The 19,976-nt window shown below is 32.6% G+C and overlaps 1 protein-coding gene across 2 annotated transcripts in view; it reads left to right on the top strand.

Moving 5' to 3' along the window:
- ELP4 (elongator acetyltransferase complex subunit 4) overlaps window positions 1-19,976 on the top strand; it is a 243,868-nt gene that overhangs the window by 32,728 nt on the left and 191,164 nt on the right. For both annotated transcript variants that reach the window (XM_060104001.1, XM_060104002.1), the window contains exon 4: window positions 17,837-17,965. In XM_060104001.1, the coding sequence (XP_059959984.1) occupies window positions 17,837-17,965 (129 nt within the window). The remainder of the gene's footprint in view (window positions 1-17,836; window positions 17,966-19,976) is intronic.

Below are 19,976 nucleotides of genomic sequence, written 5' to 3'. Positions count from 1 at the left end.
TTTCTTTGTTTACAGCAAAGCAGAATATTTTCCCCTATGGTTTTTAGCCTTCTGTATTTCTTTCTTATTTTTCCTAGTAGGTTTTTGTCTCTGTCTATTTTTTTCTCATTGCTCTGTACGAGCTCTTTACATATTTTAGTTCATGTCCCTGGATTATATACAAGGATCCTTGTTTTGCACATTCTCAGGATCTAAATCCCTGAAGTTACAAGGTATTTGCCAAAACATAAAAATAGCCCTCCTATAAATTTTAGGCTGCCCTCCTAAAAATTTTACCCCTCTGCCCACATCCCTCACATGTAATACTAGTGTATTTTTTCACCCTTCATCATTAGATTTGTGGGTTGGTCTGTTCCTGTTAGCCATATGTTAAATATTCTTGAGTATAATGCAAAACAATTTCAAAATTTGCCAAAGATGCAAAATTTCCTGAGGTTGGTCAAAGTGACTGTGGAGAATTGTTTGAATCCCATGCAAGGCTACTGGCTAATGAGAATGTAGAAGGATTCAGCCAGTTAAGAAAGCAATGTCTCTTAAATTCTTAATCTTATCATCTTGTATTTCTTACATGTTTAATATGTAACAGTAAAACAATATTTGACTTAAAAGAATAATATGCCATTCTCATTTTTATATAAGGAAGTACAAAAAGTATTGTTTTTAATATATACAAAATGTTTAATGTTTAGTGTTCACACATTTAAAGCAGACTGGATGAGAAAATTATGGCTGATAAAATTTCAGTTATGTATATTCTTCATAATACCAGTATATAGACAAAATTTTTAACATTTCTGAGAAAAATGAACAAAATATTTTTGTAGTTTATAGTGAGATGTTGAATACTAATATAGAGAAGTAGAATTTCTGCACCTATAAGAGTAGGTATAGATATTATGTATTTTTTACATAATGTTCAGTTGGGATTTCAGTGTGCCCAGCTCAGAGATATACTGAAAACTTATTTGTTTCAAACAGCCCCAAAATGAGTGACCAAAACCCAAGGCATTAACAGTGTTTAGAGATATAATGTAGGGAGAAAATGCTATAATTGCTTAGTTTTAATTTTATGATGTATGATTAGAGATTTCTGGAACCTATAACCAAGGGAAATATTGCTGGTACAAGAAAAGGGAAAAGACAATCTTATAGACCATAATTATCTTAAAACTGTGTATAACTAAAAGACAAGTAAAGGATAAAAAGCCCATCAGCTGCCTAAAATATATTATGTAACCACCCAGCAATTTATCCATCATCCTTTGGAAACATTCATGCCTACTGTAGTCAGAGCTTCTGGAAGTCAGCATTAAGATGTAACGCTGAAAAGTTACACCCCTTAGAAAATCCTATAGAACAATATACATGATGTTGTTAAAGCTTTTAAAAACACTTATGGTAAGTATTTTTCAGTTAACTTTTTTATCTAAAAGAATTTTCTTGATCATCTCAAATATAGTGATGGGTATTCTCTATGTAAACTTTCTATGGAATGTTTTCTAATATAGCAAAATTACATTTTTATGTTAAAATATTTAAACATTTATCAGTAGATCAGCTGATTTTTTTATGAAATGAAAAATTATATACACACATGCACACCCAAACATTTCTTAAGAACTTGAAAATGCTAAGATTTCTCTATTATTTATATCCTTTTCCTAATTTTTTACAATATGATGGTATGTGTTAATACATTTAGAATTAAAGAAAGTAAAATTTCAGAAGTAAATTTAAATGCTGTTTCATAATATGCTAAAGTCAGTTTCAAAAACTTAATTTGAATATTTTTTTTAGTGATGACATGCCAGGTAGGTAATATTCATTCAGGAAGAGATATCTAATATCTAGAGCAAAGGGTTAATTCTTGACTTGTTGCATTAACTTTTTGAGTTACCTGTTATATACACTATGCACTAACATCAGCCACAGTTAGAACAAAGTGGGAGGTTAGAATGCTTTTAAGGACCTTCAAAGTTGTATTTTTTAGTGTGTACCCAGGATAGGTACCTGGTTACCAGCAGGGGTGTCCCAACTACCTTGATGTTTATTAAAGGATTTAGCATATAATATTTTTAACATCAAACATATTGGTGAATAAATAGTTCAAATTTAAAATCAGTTATGGTGAAATTTCCCATATTTACTATTGAGAAGATCTTTCATATTGAAAATGAATTACTTTACAATAAATTATGTCATGGAATGAGTTTCAGTTCATTAAAAATAAACCATATGATATTTGATGAATTAATATAGTAATAAGATACTTGGTAACAAAGTAATGAAGTATGAATATTTAGTCTAACGTCTTCAGAATTCTTTTTCACGGACTTTAAATCCATAAGTAAAAGTTAAAAGTGTATCTTAATAATTGGAAAGCATTATTTTAAATCCCAAAATATCAGCCTTTTACCCAAATACTGAACTCATTTGTTAAGATCTTATTCACTGTACCTTGTATCTTTTCCTTTATTTGATTCCTTGGTTTTAATTGAGATCAGAGATATTGATTTAGAGTTAGATAAAGCAGTATTATTTGCTAACAATGTAAAGTTTGAGTTACTGTTAGAAAGGTTTCTTTTCCTTCTGTCAGTTTGGTGTCAAGATTAAGTCTGTTTGCTATCCATCTGTTATTTACTGATCATGGAACAAGAATTAGAAATCTAGTGAGTAGTCACTTTGCTCTGAGTACACTGTAGTACAGTCTGGTCTTTCTGAGTACATAGAATACAAAAATGTCTCAGATCCAGCCCATGTTTTTTTTTCAGTGACAAAAATTGAAACAGCTATAAAAATGAAGTTAACGAAACATCCCTTGGTTGGCCAAATATATCATTGAACATTTTTAAAATTATGTTCATCTCCAAAGTTGTAGTTTTATGATTCAGAACAAAAGTAATACAACATGCTATAAATAATTAAAAATTATTTTCTGACCCATCTATATTCCACTTTGCAAGCTTTATGCATACTCAACACCTTATACATTACACATTTTCCCACACATTTTTACTTTTTCTAGCCTGTATAATATTTAATGTACATCCTATCAAAACTACTTTATCACTGTGTATCTTTTGTCCATAATATAAATACAAATATTAAAAGGTCTTTGAAGGCAGAGCTATAATCAGAATATGTTCCCTTCACTTCTTTGTCAACATTTTATTTGTTCAGAAAATTATCAGGCTATCTATAAGCTTTTCAGTGCTAGTTGAGCCAGAAATTTGCTGTTTGACCCTAGGGTTCCCCTCTTTTTTTTCCCTCCCTAGCTACTTGTGAGAGCTTATTTAAAATTCTGAGTTCTCCCCTGGCAGCCACAGTTCGAGTTTCTTTGGCAAATTAAAAAGACTAAGAAAAAACATGCAAAAGCTCAGTACTGTTTCCAGTGACCTACATTTGTAGGCAGCTTTTAAAAGATGGTATGTGCCTTATTTTCCAACGAGGAAATGAAAGATAAGATAAAAAATATAAAGGAAAATAAACCCACCTCTCTGTCACTACCTAATGAGAAATTTTTGATATAACACTAAAATAAACACACATTTGGCATTGATGTTTGTGCATCAGTCAACAAAAGAAAGGAATTTTGCATGCAGAAAAGTGGCCTAAGTTATATAGCAAAATGCCACACTGTGTAATAGGATATTTATCCTTAAGAAGATGAAATATACTTCGAATCTGAGCTTAGATTTTAATTTCTGTGTTGCTGCTTAACTAGCTACAGGACCTTGCACAAGTCACTTAACCTTTCATATTAAGATAGGGATGATATCCTGCCTACCTTATTCCAGAGTTCCAAATTAAAAATGAAATATCTGGAGTTTTGCTTTCTAAATCTTAAAACACCTATTCCAGCCCTAACACTTACTTTAAAAATTTTATTTTGAACCCATAAAAAGATGAATGGTTGTGAATACTTGATGGGTTTGCTATAGGCAAAAGAAATGTTTAAATCTTAGAACTATTATTAGTTTTATCATTCTTGGAAAAGAAGCCACATAAAGTCAGCATTGGGAATATTAGACATAGGGTTCATTTTTTCTTTTGAATACTTTTTCTGAAAAAGTATTCAGAAGAGAAAGTATTCAATCCTTTTGGGGGTGGATAAATGACTTCAAAATTTGAAAACCAGAGCCATTCAAACTAAAAGAAAATCAGCCTCCCAAATTAACATGTTGTCCCATTTAATGAAACATTAAAGGATACCATGGAAGGAGAAAGGCTGTATACTACCAAGGATCATAAATTAAATAGACAGTCTGTGAAGATTTATTATGTACAAAAGGATAACTCTACTGTTGAAAACCCCCCAAATATAAGGCTATTTCTCCAGCTAGTGTTGGGATCATTCTTTCAGTGTTTCTTTTCTAATTTAAGTTTTGTTCACCAGAAACTGACAGGCGGTTGCAGAAAAGGGCCTTAGTTCCTCACGTCCATCTTTTCACATTATGATGTATTAACAAAATCAGAGGCATTTGAAACGTGCTTATGGTTTTTGTAAAATATTCTCACTACAGTTTGTGTGTGCATACGTGTGAGTCTGAAAGTCTGTGCTAGATTTCAGAAACATGGTAGAGAGCATTAAAATGAAGACTTAAATTGGAAGTAGAAAACAGATCTGAAACTATGAAGTGAAGCTTCTTACCTTGCATCTCTTAATTAAAACAGACTAACATACAGCGTGCTATAGAATTAAAGAAAAACTATTTTATGCTTTTACCCAGTTACCTCTACTTCTCAGTAGTCAATGAACAAAAAGAGAATGAGTTCTATTCTACTAACACCAAATATACTACAGAAAATAGTTTTCAAATTTAATAAAAATAAAGTGATATCCAGTTTCATTTATACCCCACAATACCCTAAGGATTTTTGTTTGTGACACTTTCCATAAGCTGGGTTTATTCTGGAAAAAAAAAATCACATCAAACAAATAAAACCAGTCACTTGTTGTGTGCTCCTGAGTTAGGAATTTAACTGATCAGGACCCCTTAAATGAAGGTAATGCCTGATTTCATTCCTAATTGAGATTTCTTTGACAATAGATATCCATGAAACTTTAGAATACTTCTTTTCCAACAATGTAAAGATTTAGTAAATAATTATAAGATTATTGTCACTTTCTTAACTTTTAAAATAATTATATTTAGAAATGTTTTAGTTACATTGGTTTTTAGAAATTAGTTTAGTTTATATTCAATAAAGAGACTTAATACTTAAAGGAATTTCATAGGAATTCTTTGCCAACATAAGAATCCTTTTATAACTTATTATTGCATAACTTGTTTGCTTAATGTAGATTTTCATATGTCATATTTTCTTAAAACAGGTTAATATACACCCTTATACGGTAAACATTTACTGAAAGGAGTTATTACATATGATCTCACTAATAACTCAACCTGTTAATACCAGTGAGTAAGTGGAAAGTTTAGTCTACTTTTTAAAACAATTCACAAAATGTTTTGTAATCAAGATATGTCCTATTATAAGGACATTGTTCACCATTCACTATTCTTTCTATAACTAGGGACATAATATATATAAAACTATACATATATACACATATTCATGTGTGTATGTATACACACATAATACATATACACACACAGAAGTTCACATTTTTAACAATAGTCGTTACCTAATTAGTAGCTCTCTTCACTTTAACTTGTATTATCTCTCTGAGTATGAGTTTTATTGGTTGTGCAGTCAGAGCCAGATTAAACACTGACTGCATTGAATATAAGAACCTTACTTTGTAAAAAAACCTAGAAAGGAAACCTCCAATTTTTATGGATAAAAGTATTAATAGATTCCAACAGTGCATTCTTGCCTCTCTATAAGTAAAAACATGGTATTTTTATTTTAAGCTTTCTTCTTAAGAAGTCAGTTTGAAGTAAAGAGACTACTTTGAAGGAATATGTAATATAGCTCTTATGTTTTGATTTATAAAATCATAAATTCTGTATCTAAGTTGATCTATTGAGGAAAATTGATAAAATTAATATAGACCTCATGGAGACTTGTTCTTAACAGCTTGACAGTTTTGAGTTTTTTTATATATGTGAGAAAATAATTACAGAAGCTAATATTAGAATGCCAAGACAGTGCATTTCTCCTTAAACTCCTTTTAAGTCAATGCCATCAATAGACAGTACTGAAACCTGTGGCTGCTTTGGTCCAGACTAGGAGTGCTGTTTATTGTATTAGCAGGCATATTGCTAGGACCTAGATAAGGAATGTAAATTTGCCTGTACCTCATTTTCCCATTCTCACTACTACATTGCAGTAGAACTCAGAGGTTAATACATGTCTAAATTGCTTTGAGATCCTTCTATGACTGGTGCTCTTAAAAATGTGATGGTTTAGAATGTAATGTTTTAAAATAATTAAATTATATTTGCATTTATTTGAAGATATTATTAAACTTAGTGCAACTCTTTCTCTTCATTTCTGAATACTTCTAGTGCAGACTTCCATTTCCTTTTCTTCATGTATCCTGCTCCTTCCCTCTATCTTAGTCAAGAAAATTGAAAGAGAGGTTTTTCCAGCCTTCTCAACACACTTCTGGTTTACATTTTAAGGAGAAACGTGATTTGCTTGCCAAATTACAAGCATCAGTTTTGTCAGTAGCTTAACTTGAGAGTTTAGTTAAACTAATTTTTTATGCTGATGTGAAAGTGTTTTTCACCATCCTTCTTGTAATAGCAGTAATTTTTCTATCTTTATATTCAAGAAAAAATATCTGAAATTGTACTAAGATGTCCCCTAATCTGTACTGCATTTGGTTTAAAACAAGATAATCCACTCATTACTAATCTTAAAATCTCTGAGTTTTAAAAACATGTAACATCAACTACACCCCAGGACCTTCTAACTTACTCCCTGCAGTCTACATTTCTGAATGCTTTTAATAATTAAAGTCACTCCTTCCCCCATACTTTTGAATAGTTAAATGAAGATAATGTGGAGAACATACCTTTACTAAATAAATATTCAGGTTAAATATTTGGACCATATTTGTATTCAAATTATGATAATCAGTAATATCTTTGGATTTGTTTCTCTTTCCAACTTTCAGAAAATAAGTATTCCCTCCAAAAACCCCCATAAATCAACAAAGTAATATACTTACTGATACAATATAATATACTTACTGATACGTGCATAATGCTTAAGTAGTATTAATTATACAGTTACTGAAACCTGCAAGGATCAAAAGATTTTATTTTTAAGAAGGATTTCTCATGCTGCATGGATTATGTTGCTACATAATAGCTCAGTAGTACTTCTGCTGAATTGTAAAATAGCTTAGAGAGGAATATGATGCCCATGGTTGGTGTAATGCATTGGTAATTAAGAGGGTGGGAGGTTAAGCTTCATTAACTGCTGAGGGATTGTATCTTGAGTTTTATTATGCCCTAGAGAACACAAAAAGTGAGAAGGGTCAAACTGTTGGAATCAGATTTTGCTTGTGCATCTGCCAAAACAAAGAACACAAAATAATAAAGCAGTAAGCACAGAATGACATGAGTTGAAAAGGGAAGAAATATATCTACAGCATCTTATGGATAAGGATGTGTTTCTGGTGAAAAAAATAAAACTTAAATACTGGAATATACTTTGGTATTGAAAGTTTGTAACAATTTTGTTTCATATAGCTTTTTAAAAAAGTCGAATAGTTGTTTTTGTCCAGAGGTATTGCCAATTTCTTTATTCTTGTTGATTTTCTAACTTGATGTATTTGATTAAAAGAGAGACAGACACTTTATACTTTCTGTACTATCTTCTGTGGGGAACTTATGATGCCTGCTTTTTATTTTTATTTATTTATGATCCTTGTTACCAAATGTATGTGAACTGTAAGCACCGCATTGCAGAAAAGAACAAAAAATTGATGTATATTCTTCCTCTTAGGAAACAAGGATATCACAACCATATTTTATGTGTTCTATTGGTACACTGGGTTAGAAATCAAGACGGGGGATTTTCGAAAGTATGAGGGAGGATGCTGATCTGTGATTGACGGCGTAATAGTTGATTATTAAAGAGCTTATTCTTAGCATTCTCTCAAAATAGACATTTTTTCAAAACATCAATTAAATTTTTTGTTTGATTAGATACAGGCATTGCAACAAATGGTAGAGATTACAGATACAGTAGTCATCTCTGATAGAGTCAATGATTCACTGTGAGCAGGGTAGGTGATGGCATACTTCAAAAATTTTAGGGCTGGGCTTCCCTGGTGGTGCAGTGCTTAAGAATCTGTCTGCCAATGCAGGGGACACAGGTTCGAGCCCTGGTCTGGGAAGATCCCACATGCCGCGGAGCAACTAAGCCTGTGTGCCACAACTACTGAACCTGTGCTCTAGGGCCCGTGTGCCACAACTACTGAGCCCACGTGTCACGGCTGCTGAGGCCCGTGTACCTAGAGCCCATTCTCTGCCACAAGAGAAGCCACCACAATGAGAAGCCCATGCACAGCAGAGTATCTCCCGCTTGCCACAACTAGAGAAGGCCTGTGTGCAGCAGCGAAGACCCAATGCAGCCAAAATAAATAAAATAAATTAAAAAAAAAAAAAATTTTAGGGCTTACAAATATAACAACATATTGAATGCAAACTCTTACAGAAATTTCTGAATATTAGAAGACAAAAGTACCAGAATTTTTTTTCCCAAAAAATGTCATTTCTTGGTATATCTAATCATTCATTTTCACTTGAAGAGAACGGGAAAATGGATTTCATATCTTACATTCCCTCCATTCCTCAGTATCATGTCACATTTTTAGTTCCTTCCTTTTCTTCATTTTTGGTCCTTAACTTTCTTGTTCTGCTTTTTATTCTCTTTGCAGCAAGTCTTTTTTTCCCACCAGTTTTATTGACATATAATTGACATATAATGTATTATTTTAAGGTGTACAATATAATGTTTGGATATATGTGTATATTGTGGAATAACTGCCACAATAAGTTTAGTTAACATCCATCACATCACAGTTACAATTTTTTTCTTGTGATGAGAACTTCTAAGATCTACTCTCTCAGCAACTTTCGAATATACAGTAGAGTATTGTTAACTACAGTCACCATGCTGTACCTTTATCATGTACAGAAATTATTTATCTTATAACTGGAAGTTTGTACCTTTTGACCACCATTGCCCATTTCCCTGCTTCTGGCAACCACCAATCTATTCTCTATTTTTAAGAGGTCAGATTTTTTAGATCCCACATATAAATGAGCTCATATAGCATTTATCTTTCTTCATCTGACTTATTTCAGTTAGCATGATGCCCTCAAGTCCATCATGTTGTCACAAATGGGAGGATTTCCTTTCATTTTTTTATGGCTGAATAATATTCTATATATTAAACATTTTCTTCATTCATCTGTTGATGGATACTTAAGTTGTTTCTATGTCTTGAATATTATAAAAAATGCTACATGACATGTGGCTACAGATATCTCTTTGATATAATGATTTCATTTCCTTCAAATATATACCCAGAAGTGAAATTGCTGGATCATATGGTAGTTCTATATTTAATTTTTTGAGGAACTTCCATACAGTTTTCCATAGTGGCTGCACCAATTTACATTTCCACCAACAGTGTACAAGGGTTCCCTTTTCTCCACATCCTTGCCAAAACTTGTTATCTCTTATCTTTTTTATGACAGCCATCTAACAGTTATATAAAATAAAATACATTAAAAAATTTTATGCTTGATAAACAATATATATGTCTTCATTGTATTAAAAAGTGTTACCGTTTTTTATTTTTACACTTTCTACCTCTTTATTCCTTTTTTATACTGCTGAATTATATCTTCAAATAATTTTTTCAGAAAAGGTTTGTGGTAGGTAAGGTTTTGAAACACTATATACCTTTTAAAAAATATTTTGCACTTATGGTTAATAGGCAGTTTTCCTGGATGGAAAATTCTAGGTTTAATATCAGATTTCCTTGTATTTTGAAGACATTTTTTCTTTGTCTTTTAAAATCCAGTGTTGCTGAGATATCTAATGCTAATCTATTTCTTGGCCCCTAGTAACCTCTAATCTGCTTACCATCTTTATAGTTTGCTTTTTGTAGAATTTTACATATGTGGAATCATGTAGTATATAATATTTCGTATCTGGCTTCTTTCACTTAGCATAATGCTTTTTAGATTAACCATATTCCTATATATATCAGTAGAGTTTCTTTCTTTAACTGATTTTTTTATCCATTTACCAGTTGATGGACACTTGGGTTTCCACTTTTGACTATTAAATGAAGTTGTGTGAACATCCACGTACATGTCTTTGTATGGACATGTTTTTATTTCTCTTTAGCAAGTACCTAAGATAATTACTGGATCATATTGAAAGTTTCACTTTTAGAGAAATTTCCAGACTCTGCTCTAAAGTACCTGTGCCATTTTGCATTCTCACCAGCATTGTATAAGAATTCCAGTTGCCTTCTTTTTTAAACATTTATTGTGACCATTTTTTGAATTTTATTTTAACAATTCTCATGCACACATTGTCCACTTTGTAAGAGAATAGTATGAAAGAAGGTTCAAAGTACAATCGTATCTTCTTTCTGAGATATTTAAGGGTTAACTGAGAGGTCTATGGATGCATGCTGCCCTGAGCCAGGAGAGGGAATTAACTAGTCTTCAATGACTGAGGAAATAATTGTAGAGAAAGTAAGGAGGAGGCAGAGCTGAAAGGGAGAAAAGAAGAAAGAAAGACAATAACCTGACTTATTATGTACTTTGAGTTTGACATGCAGTCAAACATTCAGGTAGAATATTCAGAAGGCAGTTAAAAATTTAGGCCCAGAAATTGCAGAATGATTGGAAACAGAAATTTGTTAGCGATCATTTATTTCACCCTCAAACATTTATTGAATGCTTATTGTGTGCCAGACACTGTTATGGACTGAATGTTTGTGTTCCCCCTAAAATACATGTTCTTCTCGCATGCAAAATACATTTAGTCCAACCCAAAAACCAATAGTGAACCTGTGAAACCAGGTAAGTTATGTGCTTCCATAATACAGTGGTGAGACAGGCATAGGAGAAACATTCCAAATCCAAGGGAGAAATCAGAAAGAAGGAATGGATGATGGATCCCAAGCAAGTCTAAATTTTAACAAAGCAAATTTCATTAGATCTTAAGGCCCCAGAATAAGTCTCTTTGGTTCAGTCCTTTGCCCTCTAGGCCCACTGGGGTAGCAACATCATGCCTCTTCAGCTGGGCGGGGCAGCCTTTTAAACTGAGGTGGGGGCAGCCTTATCCCTCAGGCCTGTGCACTTCAGGCCTGTGGTGGGAGGGGCAGCCCTGATGATCTCTGAATCAGTTTTGGGGTCCTTATTCTCTTTTCTTTTTTTTTTTTTTTAAGGTTTTTTGATGTGGACCATTTTAAAAGTCTTTATTGAATTTGTTACAATATGCTTCTGTTTTATGTTTTGGTTTTTTTGGCCGCGAGGCATGTGGGATCTTAGCTCCCCAACCAGGGATCGAACCCACACCCCCTGCATTGGGAGGTGAAGACTTAACCTCTGGACTGCCAGGGAAGTCCCTTTTCTTGAATGATAGCACATGTTTGAAACCAAATAACTCTGTGATCTTGTCCTGTAAAGTCAAAGAATTCCTTAATTCCATCTTGCCTTCTGTAGTCCCTTTAGTTCAAACTGGCGGCCTCTCTACTGGTATAATCCCATCTCTATTCCTGGCTTCTGTGAGATAACTGATTAAGCCTAAGAGTTGTACCCATAATCTCTTTATCAAATTATTATTCAGCCAAACCCTTAGTGTACTTTAAGAACAAGCTTTCTTATTTTTTGCAATATTGATAGGTTGAAAATTTTTCAAATCTTCAAGTTCTGGTTCCTTTTTGCTACTTTAATTTATCTCTTTCCTTTTGTATTTTACTATAAGCATTCAGGAGGAACCAAGCTGTTCAGAAATTTGCTTAGAAATCTCCTCAGCTAAATATTCAGTTTCATCACTCACAAGTTGTACCTTCCACAAAACAGTAGAACACAGTTCAGCCAAGTTTTTTGCCACTTCATAACAACGATAACCTTTCCCCAGTTTTGAATAATATGTTCCTCATTTCCTTATGAAACTTCAACAGAATTACACTTAACATCCATAATTGTAGCATGTACCTCAAAACTCATCAGCCTCTATCCGTTACCCAGTTCCAAAGCCACACTTCTATTTTTATGTATTTGATACAGCAGCATACCACTTTTCAATACCAAAATCTTCATCACCTTGGGCTACCATAACAAAATATCAGACACTGGGTGGCTTAAACCACAGAAATTTATTTTCTCACAGTTCTGGAGGGTGGGAAGTCCAAGATTAAGGTGCATGCTGATTCAGTTTCTAGTGATAGCTCTTTTTCTGACTTGTAGCTGGCCACCTTTTCACTGTGTGCTCACATGACTGCTCCTTTTTGTGTTTGTGGGGGAGAGGGAGAGTGCTTGATCTCTAGTGTCTCTTCTTATAAGGACACTAATCCTATTGGATCATGGCCCCATCCTTATTACCTCATTTAACCTTAATTCTCTAAAGCCTTTATCTCAAAATACTATAATATTAAAGGCTTAGAGTTTCAACATAAGAATTTGCAAGGACATAAACATTCAGTCCATAGCAGGTGTTAATGATGAAAAGAGACTAAGACATAGTCCCTATGCTTAAGCATCTCACAGTGGAATCACTGAAATTTGAGAAGGCTTTTTTATCTAAATAAAGACATATGAAGAATTTTTATAGAGACTTTTTTTTTTAAGTTGAGAGTTCTAAAACACTACTCTAGGAATAATGCTGGCAGCGCTAGCAATGATACAAAGTCACGTGCTTTTTGTTGTGTTGAATTTTATAGTGAATGCAATATGTACATTCAGTTTGCAAGGAAGAAACATCTGTAGTTAATAAAATGGAAGAGGAGAGATGGGGGGAGTGGGGTAGACCGCTATTTCCTCTATTTCATTTCTTTCCTTTAATGTTGCAACTTCACTTCAGAGAGGGTCTCTTGGATTTGATAGTCATCATCATATATGGATATTCCCAAAAGAGCTTTCTTTGTCTCAAGCACCAATCACTCTTCTAATCTGATGATTTTAATACAAACACACTACTTCATGGAATAAGAAATATTTAAGCTGTTTTTCCTTAGAAGAAAGATAGTATACCTAATCGGCCCTTTGAGACTCCATAACTCACTCAATACTGCAAAATAAATTTTTTTGAGATGCCTAACATTGGTGGGAGGTGTTCCTTTTAGTATTGATATAAAAATGAGTTTGGGGTTGGTGGGATGTGCATAGACCACCATCAGCTCTTTCTTATGGCACTTATTTGCCTTATTATTTCTGTATTGCTTTTTTTTAAAGTTTTTGTGTCTATTTATAGATAAAATATGAAGATTTAGTTCTCATTTAATACCACACATTCTCTTTATGTCTCTGTTTCTCCTTTCAGTATATTTAAGTTGTCTTCCCTGGTCAAGTCAGTTATTGAGTGTTTGCGTTGTGTCAATTTATTTGTTACAGTATTTAACATTCTATAATTATATGTGTATCCCCTTTTTTGGTACACCAATTATTTTTTCTGAAGTTAATCATTGCCTCATTTTTTTCAACTGTATCAATTATCAGTTCATCTCCAAACTTTCCGCTAAAGCCCTAAAACTCCTCCTTAATGTGTTTAAGCATCATCTCCCTAGACTTCTCCATCTTCTTCTCCCAAATGGATTGCTTGCTCTCTAGGCTGTCTACATAGCTGTTATTCTGGTGCTTCCCTTCTTCATCCTAGCAGTTGTCTTTGAGAATGAATGGAAGTAGAGGGTAAGTGTGAGATGATAGAGTTGTTTTTTTTTTTTAATTTTGTACATCTGAAAATTTTACATTAGTTTGGTTGACTATAGAACACTAGGCTAGAAATAACTTCCCCCTGTAAAGTCCAATGTTGTGTTTGCAAAGTTTGATGCCATTCATATTCCTGACCTGTCCCCACCCAACCCCTGGAAGCTTTTCAGATATTTTCTTTTGTCCCTCTTGTTCTAAAATGTCAGAATTATGTGCTTTGAAGTAGGTCTATTTTCATTCACAGTTTGAGTACTCCATAGGATTTTAAGTCTAAAATGTTATATTTTTCATTTCTGGAAATTTCTCTTAGATTCTTTCTTTGTTATTTTCCTCTGCTGTATTTTCTATTTTTCTGTCTAGAAGTGCTAAATCTAAAACTCTTAGAAGAAAACAAAGGTTTTCTTTGACCTTTGTTTTCTTTGATCTTGGATTAGGCAACAGTTTCTTAAATATGACGCCAAAAGTACAAGCAACAAAAGAAAAAAAAACAATAAATTGGGCTTCATCAAAATTAAAGTTTTTGCATCAGAAGACACTGCTGATAACACATATATATGGAATCTTAAAAATAAATAAATAAATAGTCATGAAGAACCTAGGGGCAAGACGGGAATAAAGATGCAGACCTACTAGAGAATGGACTTGAGGACACAGGGAGGGGGAAGTGCAAGCTGGGACAAAGTGAAAGATTGGTAGTGTATATATGGACATATATATACTACCAAATGTAAAATAGATAGCTAGTGGGAAGCAGTTGCATAGCATAGGGTGATCAGCTCGGTGCTTTGTGACCAGCTAGAAGGGTGGGATAGGGAGGGTGGGAGGGAGGGAGACGCAAAAGGGAAGAGATATGGGTATATATGTGTATGTATAACTGATTCACTTTGTTATAAAGCAGAAACTAACACACCATTGTAAAGCAATTATACTCCAATAAAAATGTTAAAAAAAAGACACTTATAAGAAAGTAAAAAAGACAAACCACAGAATGTGAGAAAATATCTGTAAATCATGTACATGATAAGGATCTAATACCCAGAATAAATAAAGAACTCTCACAACTCAACAACAGAAACAACCCAATTAAAAAATGGGCAAAGGACATATAGACATATTTCCAAGGAAAATATACAAATGGCCAAGACTAGCACATGAAAAGATACTCAACATCGTTAGTCATTAGTAAAATGCAAATCAAAACTACAATGAGATACCACTTCACACCCACTGGGATAGCTATTTTAAAAAAAAGAAAGAAAAAGTGTTAGAGAGGATGTGAAAAAATTGGAACCTGCAAACATCGTTGGTAGGAATATGAAATGGTGCAGCCACTGTGGAAAACATTTTTGTAGTTCCTCAAAAAGTTGAACAGAGCTCCCCTATGACCCAGCAATTCTTCTCCTAGGTATATACCCAAGAGAATTGGAAATATATGTTCACAGAAAAACTCGTACATGAATATTCATAGCCACTTTAGTCTTAATAGCCAAAAAGTGGGAACAATCCAAATGTCTACCAGCTGATGAATGGATAAACAAATGTGACATATCCATACAATGGAATATTATTCAGTCATAAAACAGAATGAAGTATTCATACATGCTACAACATAGATGAACCTTGAAAACACCATGCTAAGTGAAAGAAACCAGACACAAAAGGCCATGTGTTATATAATTCTGTTTATAAGAAATGTCCAGAATAGACTAAACCATAGGGACAGAAAGTAGATTAATGATTGCCAGGGACTAGGAGGAGGGGGAATGGGGAGTGACTGCTTAGTGAGTATGCGGTTTCTTTTGGGAGTGATGGAAATGTTCTGAAAGTGGAAAGTGGTAATGTTTGCATAACTCTGAATATACTAAAAATCACTGAAATGTACACTTTAAAATGCTTAAAATGATGAATTTTGTTTTATGTGAATTTTATTTCAATTAAAAATACATATCTATATACATGTATATATAGATATTATTTATATATATGAAAACCTTTATATATATAACCTTATATAAACCTTATATATATAACCTTTGGATGGATGTTACTAGAGTATACTTTCTACACATATTTTGTACATTTTCATCCTTAGCTTTAGGAAATAAGCATCTGTTTTATCAATACTAAAATTAGAATCATTATAATTTTCACCTTACTTGTAACAGTTTTTAAAATAGTGAAATGTCTGCCACAGGAGTAGATGCATATTTAATAAGATATATAAGGAAATGCTTACCTGTTTTTTGTTTACATGTGTTAGCCATACTAATGAGTTCTCTAATATTTTAGGTCTAGTTCTTTAATACTATACACCTTAATGTTAGAGCATTTCTATTCAAAACTGATATAGTTTAATCAATGAAAGAAAGTGTGGTATACATTTTAAAAATATACATTCCATCTCTTTTGCAAAAAAATTTTTTAATATTTTTGTTGTTCGGTTTTGGATGACCTTTGTTAAAACTATTAATAAGTGTTCCTGAGATTGCAAAAAAGTTAACACAAATATTTATACTAAATATTGCCTAATATTGGCAATATAAAAATGTGCAGCTCTGAGTAATAGTTAAGACAATTATTTGACTGAATTCTCATAATCGAACTTTTATTGAATGCTTAACATGTGGCAGGTACCATTCTCTGCATTTACATTTTTAACTCATTTATTACTTACAACAAACCAATGAAGTAAATACTATTATCTACATTTTTCCATTAATCAGTGGAGGCATATAGAGGTGCTGCTAGTGGTCAGCGTAACCACAGACACAACTCTAATGTAAAGTCAAGATTTGAATCTAAACAGTCTGGATGCAGAATTCAAATTCATAACTACTGTGTTGGGTTGAACTATATGCCTCGCAAATATTTGTTTCCATTGGAAAAATAAGTTACTTTATATTTTGTAAGAGATTAATGCTTTGCTAGGAATGATGTATTCGGAGTTTTAATGATACGACTAGTTTCTAATAGTGGCATATATTATAGAGTGAATCCACTTTGAGATCTTTTAGGAGGTGACTAAGATATATGATGGTTACTGTATTTCTAGGTGATTAGTTGACATGATTCTAAGCATAAGTAAATTTGATCCTGAAAAGTAAAATTTGCAACTTGGACTAATTTATGACATGGCACAAGATTATGTTTACTAATCCAAATACTGCACATTATCTTTATGATTCTAGCTAATAAAAAACAAAATTATTGCTTGTGCTTTCCTTCTCCAAAAAACATGTGTACCTTTTTCTTTGGATTATTTCTATAGTACCTCTTCACAAAACCATGTTTCTATATGTTTTCTTGTAGCCACTCAGTAGGTCACTCAGTAGTAGGTCAGCTTCCAAAAAAGAAAAGGAAAATTGGAATTCAATGTCTCTTCATTTAATCAGAGATTTTAAATTCTATTTTCGTTGTTAAAAGAAGATCATAGGCTTGCAGGTGCAAAACTAATGTTTGATATGGGCAAAATAAATGTCTTTATTCTTAGTTGTTACTTCACCCATTATTTCGGTGAATGAGTTTTTTGAATTCTAGAATTACAAACCAGTAAACAGATTACGCACATGCTTTATTTTTACCTTGTGGCAAACATAACAATAATTGCATGTAATACATAAGTGCTAATTCTGGACTTTGCTTGAAGTGTATAAATTTTTCTAATGATCATAGCCTCTTGCAATAGCATTTGATTTTTGCTGGTATAAAAATTTGAGTATTTTCTTTAAATTCTAGTTTACTGGTAAAAATTTAAACTTCACATTTAATATTATGTAAACTCTCTTTCTCTGCTTTAGAAATATCTATATTGTCATGATTTTATGCTTGAATCAATTTGAAGATGTCAATTTTTAATACGTTAGAAAGTTCTAGTATTGCTAATATTATGATTTAAGAAAATTGTCACTTTTTTTTTTACCACAGATGCTCAGTAATATGTCATTCTGTTTTCTTAGGAACTTCCTGCACCATTACTTGATGATAATTGTAGAAAAGAATGTGATGAAGACATACGTAATTATAAAACAGAATCTAACAATAAGATGAAAATAGCTTGGCGTTACCAGTTATTACCCAAGATGGAGGCAAGTCAATAAACTATTTCTAAAATTTGCAAATATATTTGTTTTCATTTTACAGGATCTCTTGTGGTATACTTGTTACTCTTTAAATGTAATACAATGTATATTTGTTTATTTAAATAATTAGTTATTTCATTTGTAAGGTATCTTATCAAGATGACTTTTTCCCAGTTTTATTCTGAAATAATTGATGTATGTCACTGTATAAGCTTAAGGTGTACAGCATGGTGGTTTGATTTACATATATTGTGAAATGACTGCTACAGTAGGTTCAGTTAACATCCATCATCTCATATAGATAAAATGAAAAGAAAAGAAAGAAGAAAAAAAAATATTTCCCCTTGTGATGAGAATGCTAGGATTTACTCTCTTAACTTTCCCATATATTATTCAACAGTCTTAGCTATAGTCATCATCATGTACATTATATCCCTAGTACTTATTTACCTTATAACTGGAAGTTTGTAACTTTTAACCATCTTCCTCCAATTCTCCCTCCCACTTCCCTCTGCCTCTGGTACCCAACATCTAATCTCTTTTTTCTGTTAGTTTCTGTTTTATTTTGTTTTGTTTTTAGATTACACATGTAAGTGAGATCATACATTATTTGTCTTTCTCTGTCTGACTTATTTCACTTAGCATAGTGCCACTAAGTTCCATCCTTGTTGCAAATGGCAAGATTTCCTCATTTTTTATGACTAAACAATATTCCATTGTATATATATCTCACAACTTCTTTATTCATTTATCCATCAATTGACACTTTGTAAATAAAGCTGCTATGAGCATGGGGTTGCAGATACCTTTTTGAGTTAGTGTTTTCATTTCCTTTGAATATATTCCCAGAAGTGGAGTTGCTAGATCATGGTAGTTCTATTTTTAATTTTTTGAGGATCCTCCATACTATTTTCCATAATCAATCACTGCACCAATTTACAATTCCACCAACATTGCACAAGGGTTCCCTTTTCTCCACATCCATGCCAGCATTTGTTGTCTCTTATCTTTTCCATGATGGCTGTTCTAACAGGTGTGAGGTGACTATTTTAACAACTTAACATTGTGGTTTTAATTTGCATTTCCCTAATGACTAGTGTTGTTGAGCGTATTTTCATGTACCTGTTGGCCTTTTTAATATTGTCTTTGGAAAAATGTTTATTCAGGTCCATTGTCCATTTTTAAATTGGGTTAGTAGGTTTTTTTACTATTGAGTTATATGAGTTTTTAAATATATCTTGGATATTAACCCCTTATCAGATACATGTTTTGCAAAAAATTTTTCCCATTCCATAGGTTATCTTTTCACTTTATTGATAGTTTCTTTGGCTGTACAGAAGCTTTTTAATTTGATATAGACATACTTGTTTATTTTTTATTTTGTTGCATATGCTTTAGGTGTCATATCCAAAAACTTATTACCAAGACCCATGTCAAGGAGCTTTATTCCTGTGTTTTCTTCTAGGAGTTTCATGGTTGCAGGTCTTACATTTAAGTGTTTAATGCGTTTCAAGTTAATTTTTGTGAGTAGAGTAAGATAGGGGTCCAGTTTCATTCTTTTACATGTGAATATCTAATTACCCCAGCACCATTTATTGAAGAGAATGCCTTTTCTCTATTGACTATTCTTGGCTACCTTGTCAAACGTTAGTTGACCTTATATGCTTGGGTTTATTTCTGGGTTTTCAAGTCTGTTCCATTGGTCTATTTGTCTGTTTTTATGTCAGTATCATACTGTTTTGATTAATATAACTTTATAGTATAGCTTGAAATCAGGAAGTATGATGCCTCCTGCCTTGTTCTTCTCTCAAAATTTCTTTGGCTTTTTGGGGTCTTTTGTGGTTTCATATAAATATTACTAGTGTTTTTTTCTACTTCTGTAAAAAATGACGTTAGGATCTTGATAGGGATTGCATTGAATCTATAAATGGCTTTTGATAGTATTAACATTTTAACAGTATTAATTCTCCCAACCCATGAATATGGAATACCTTTCCATTTATTTGTGTCTTCTTTA

Source organism: Mesoplodon densirostris, chromosome 7 (assembly GCF_025265405.1).
Source record: "Mesoplodon densirostris isolate mMesDen1 chromosome 7, mMesDen1 primary haplotype, whole genome shotgun sequence".
Taxonomy (NCBI): Eukaryota; Metazoa; Chordata; class Mammalia; order Artiodactyla; family Ziphiidae; genus Mesoplodon; species Mesoplodon densirostris.
Note: the sequence above shows the minus strand (reverse complement) of the source record. Positions and strands in the feature narration are given on the sequence as shown.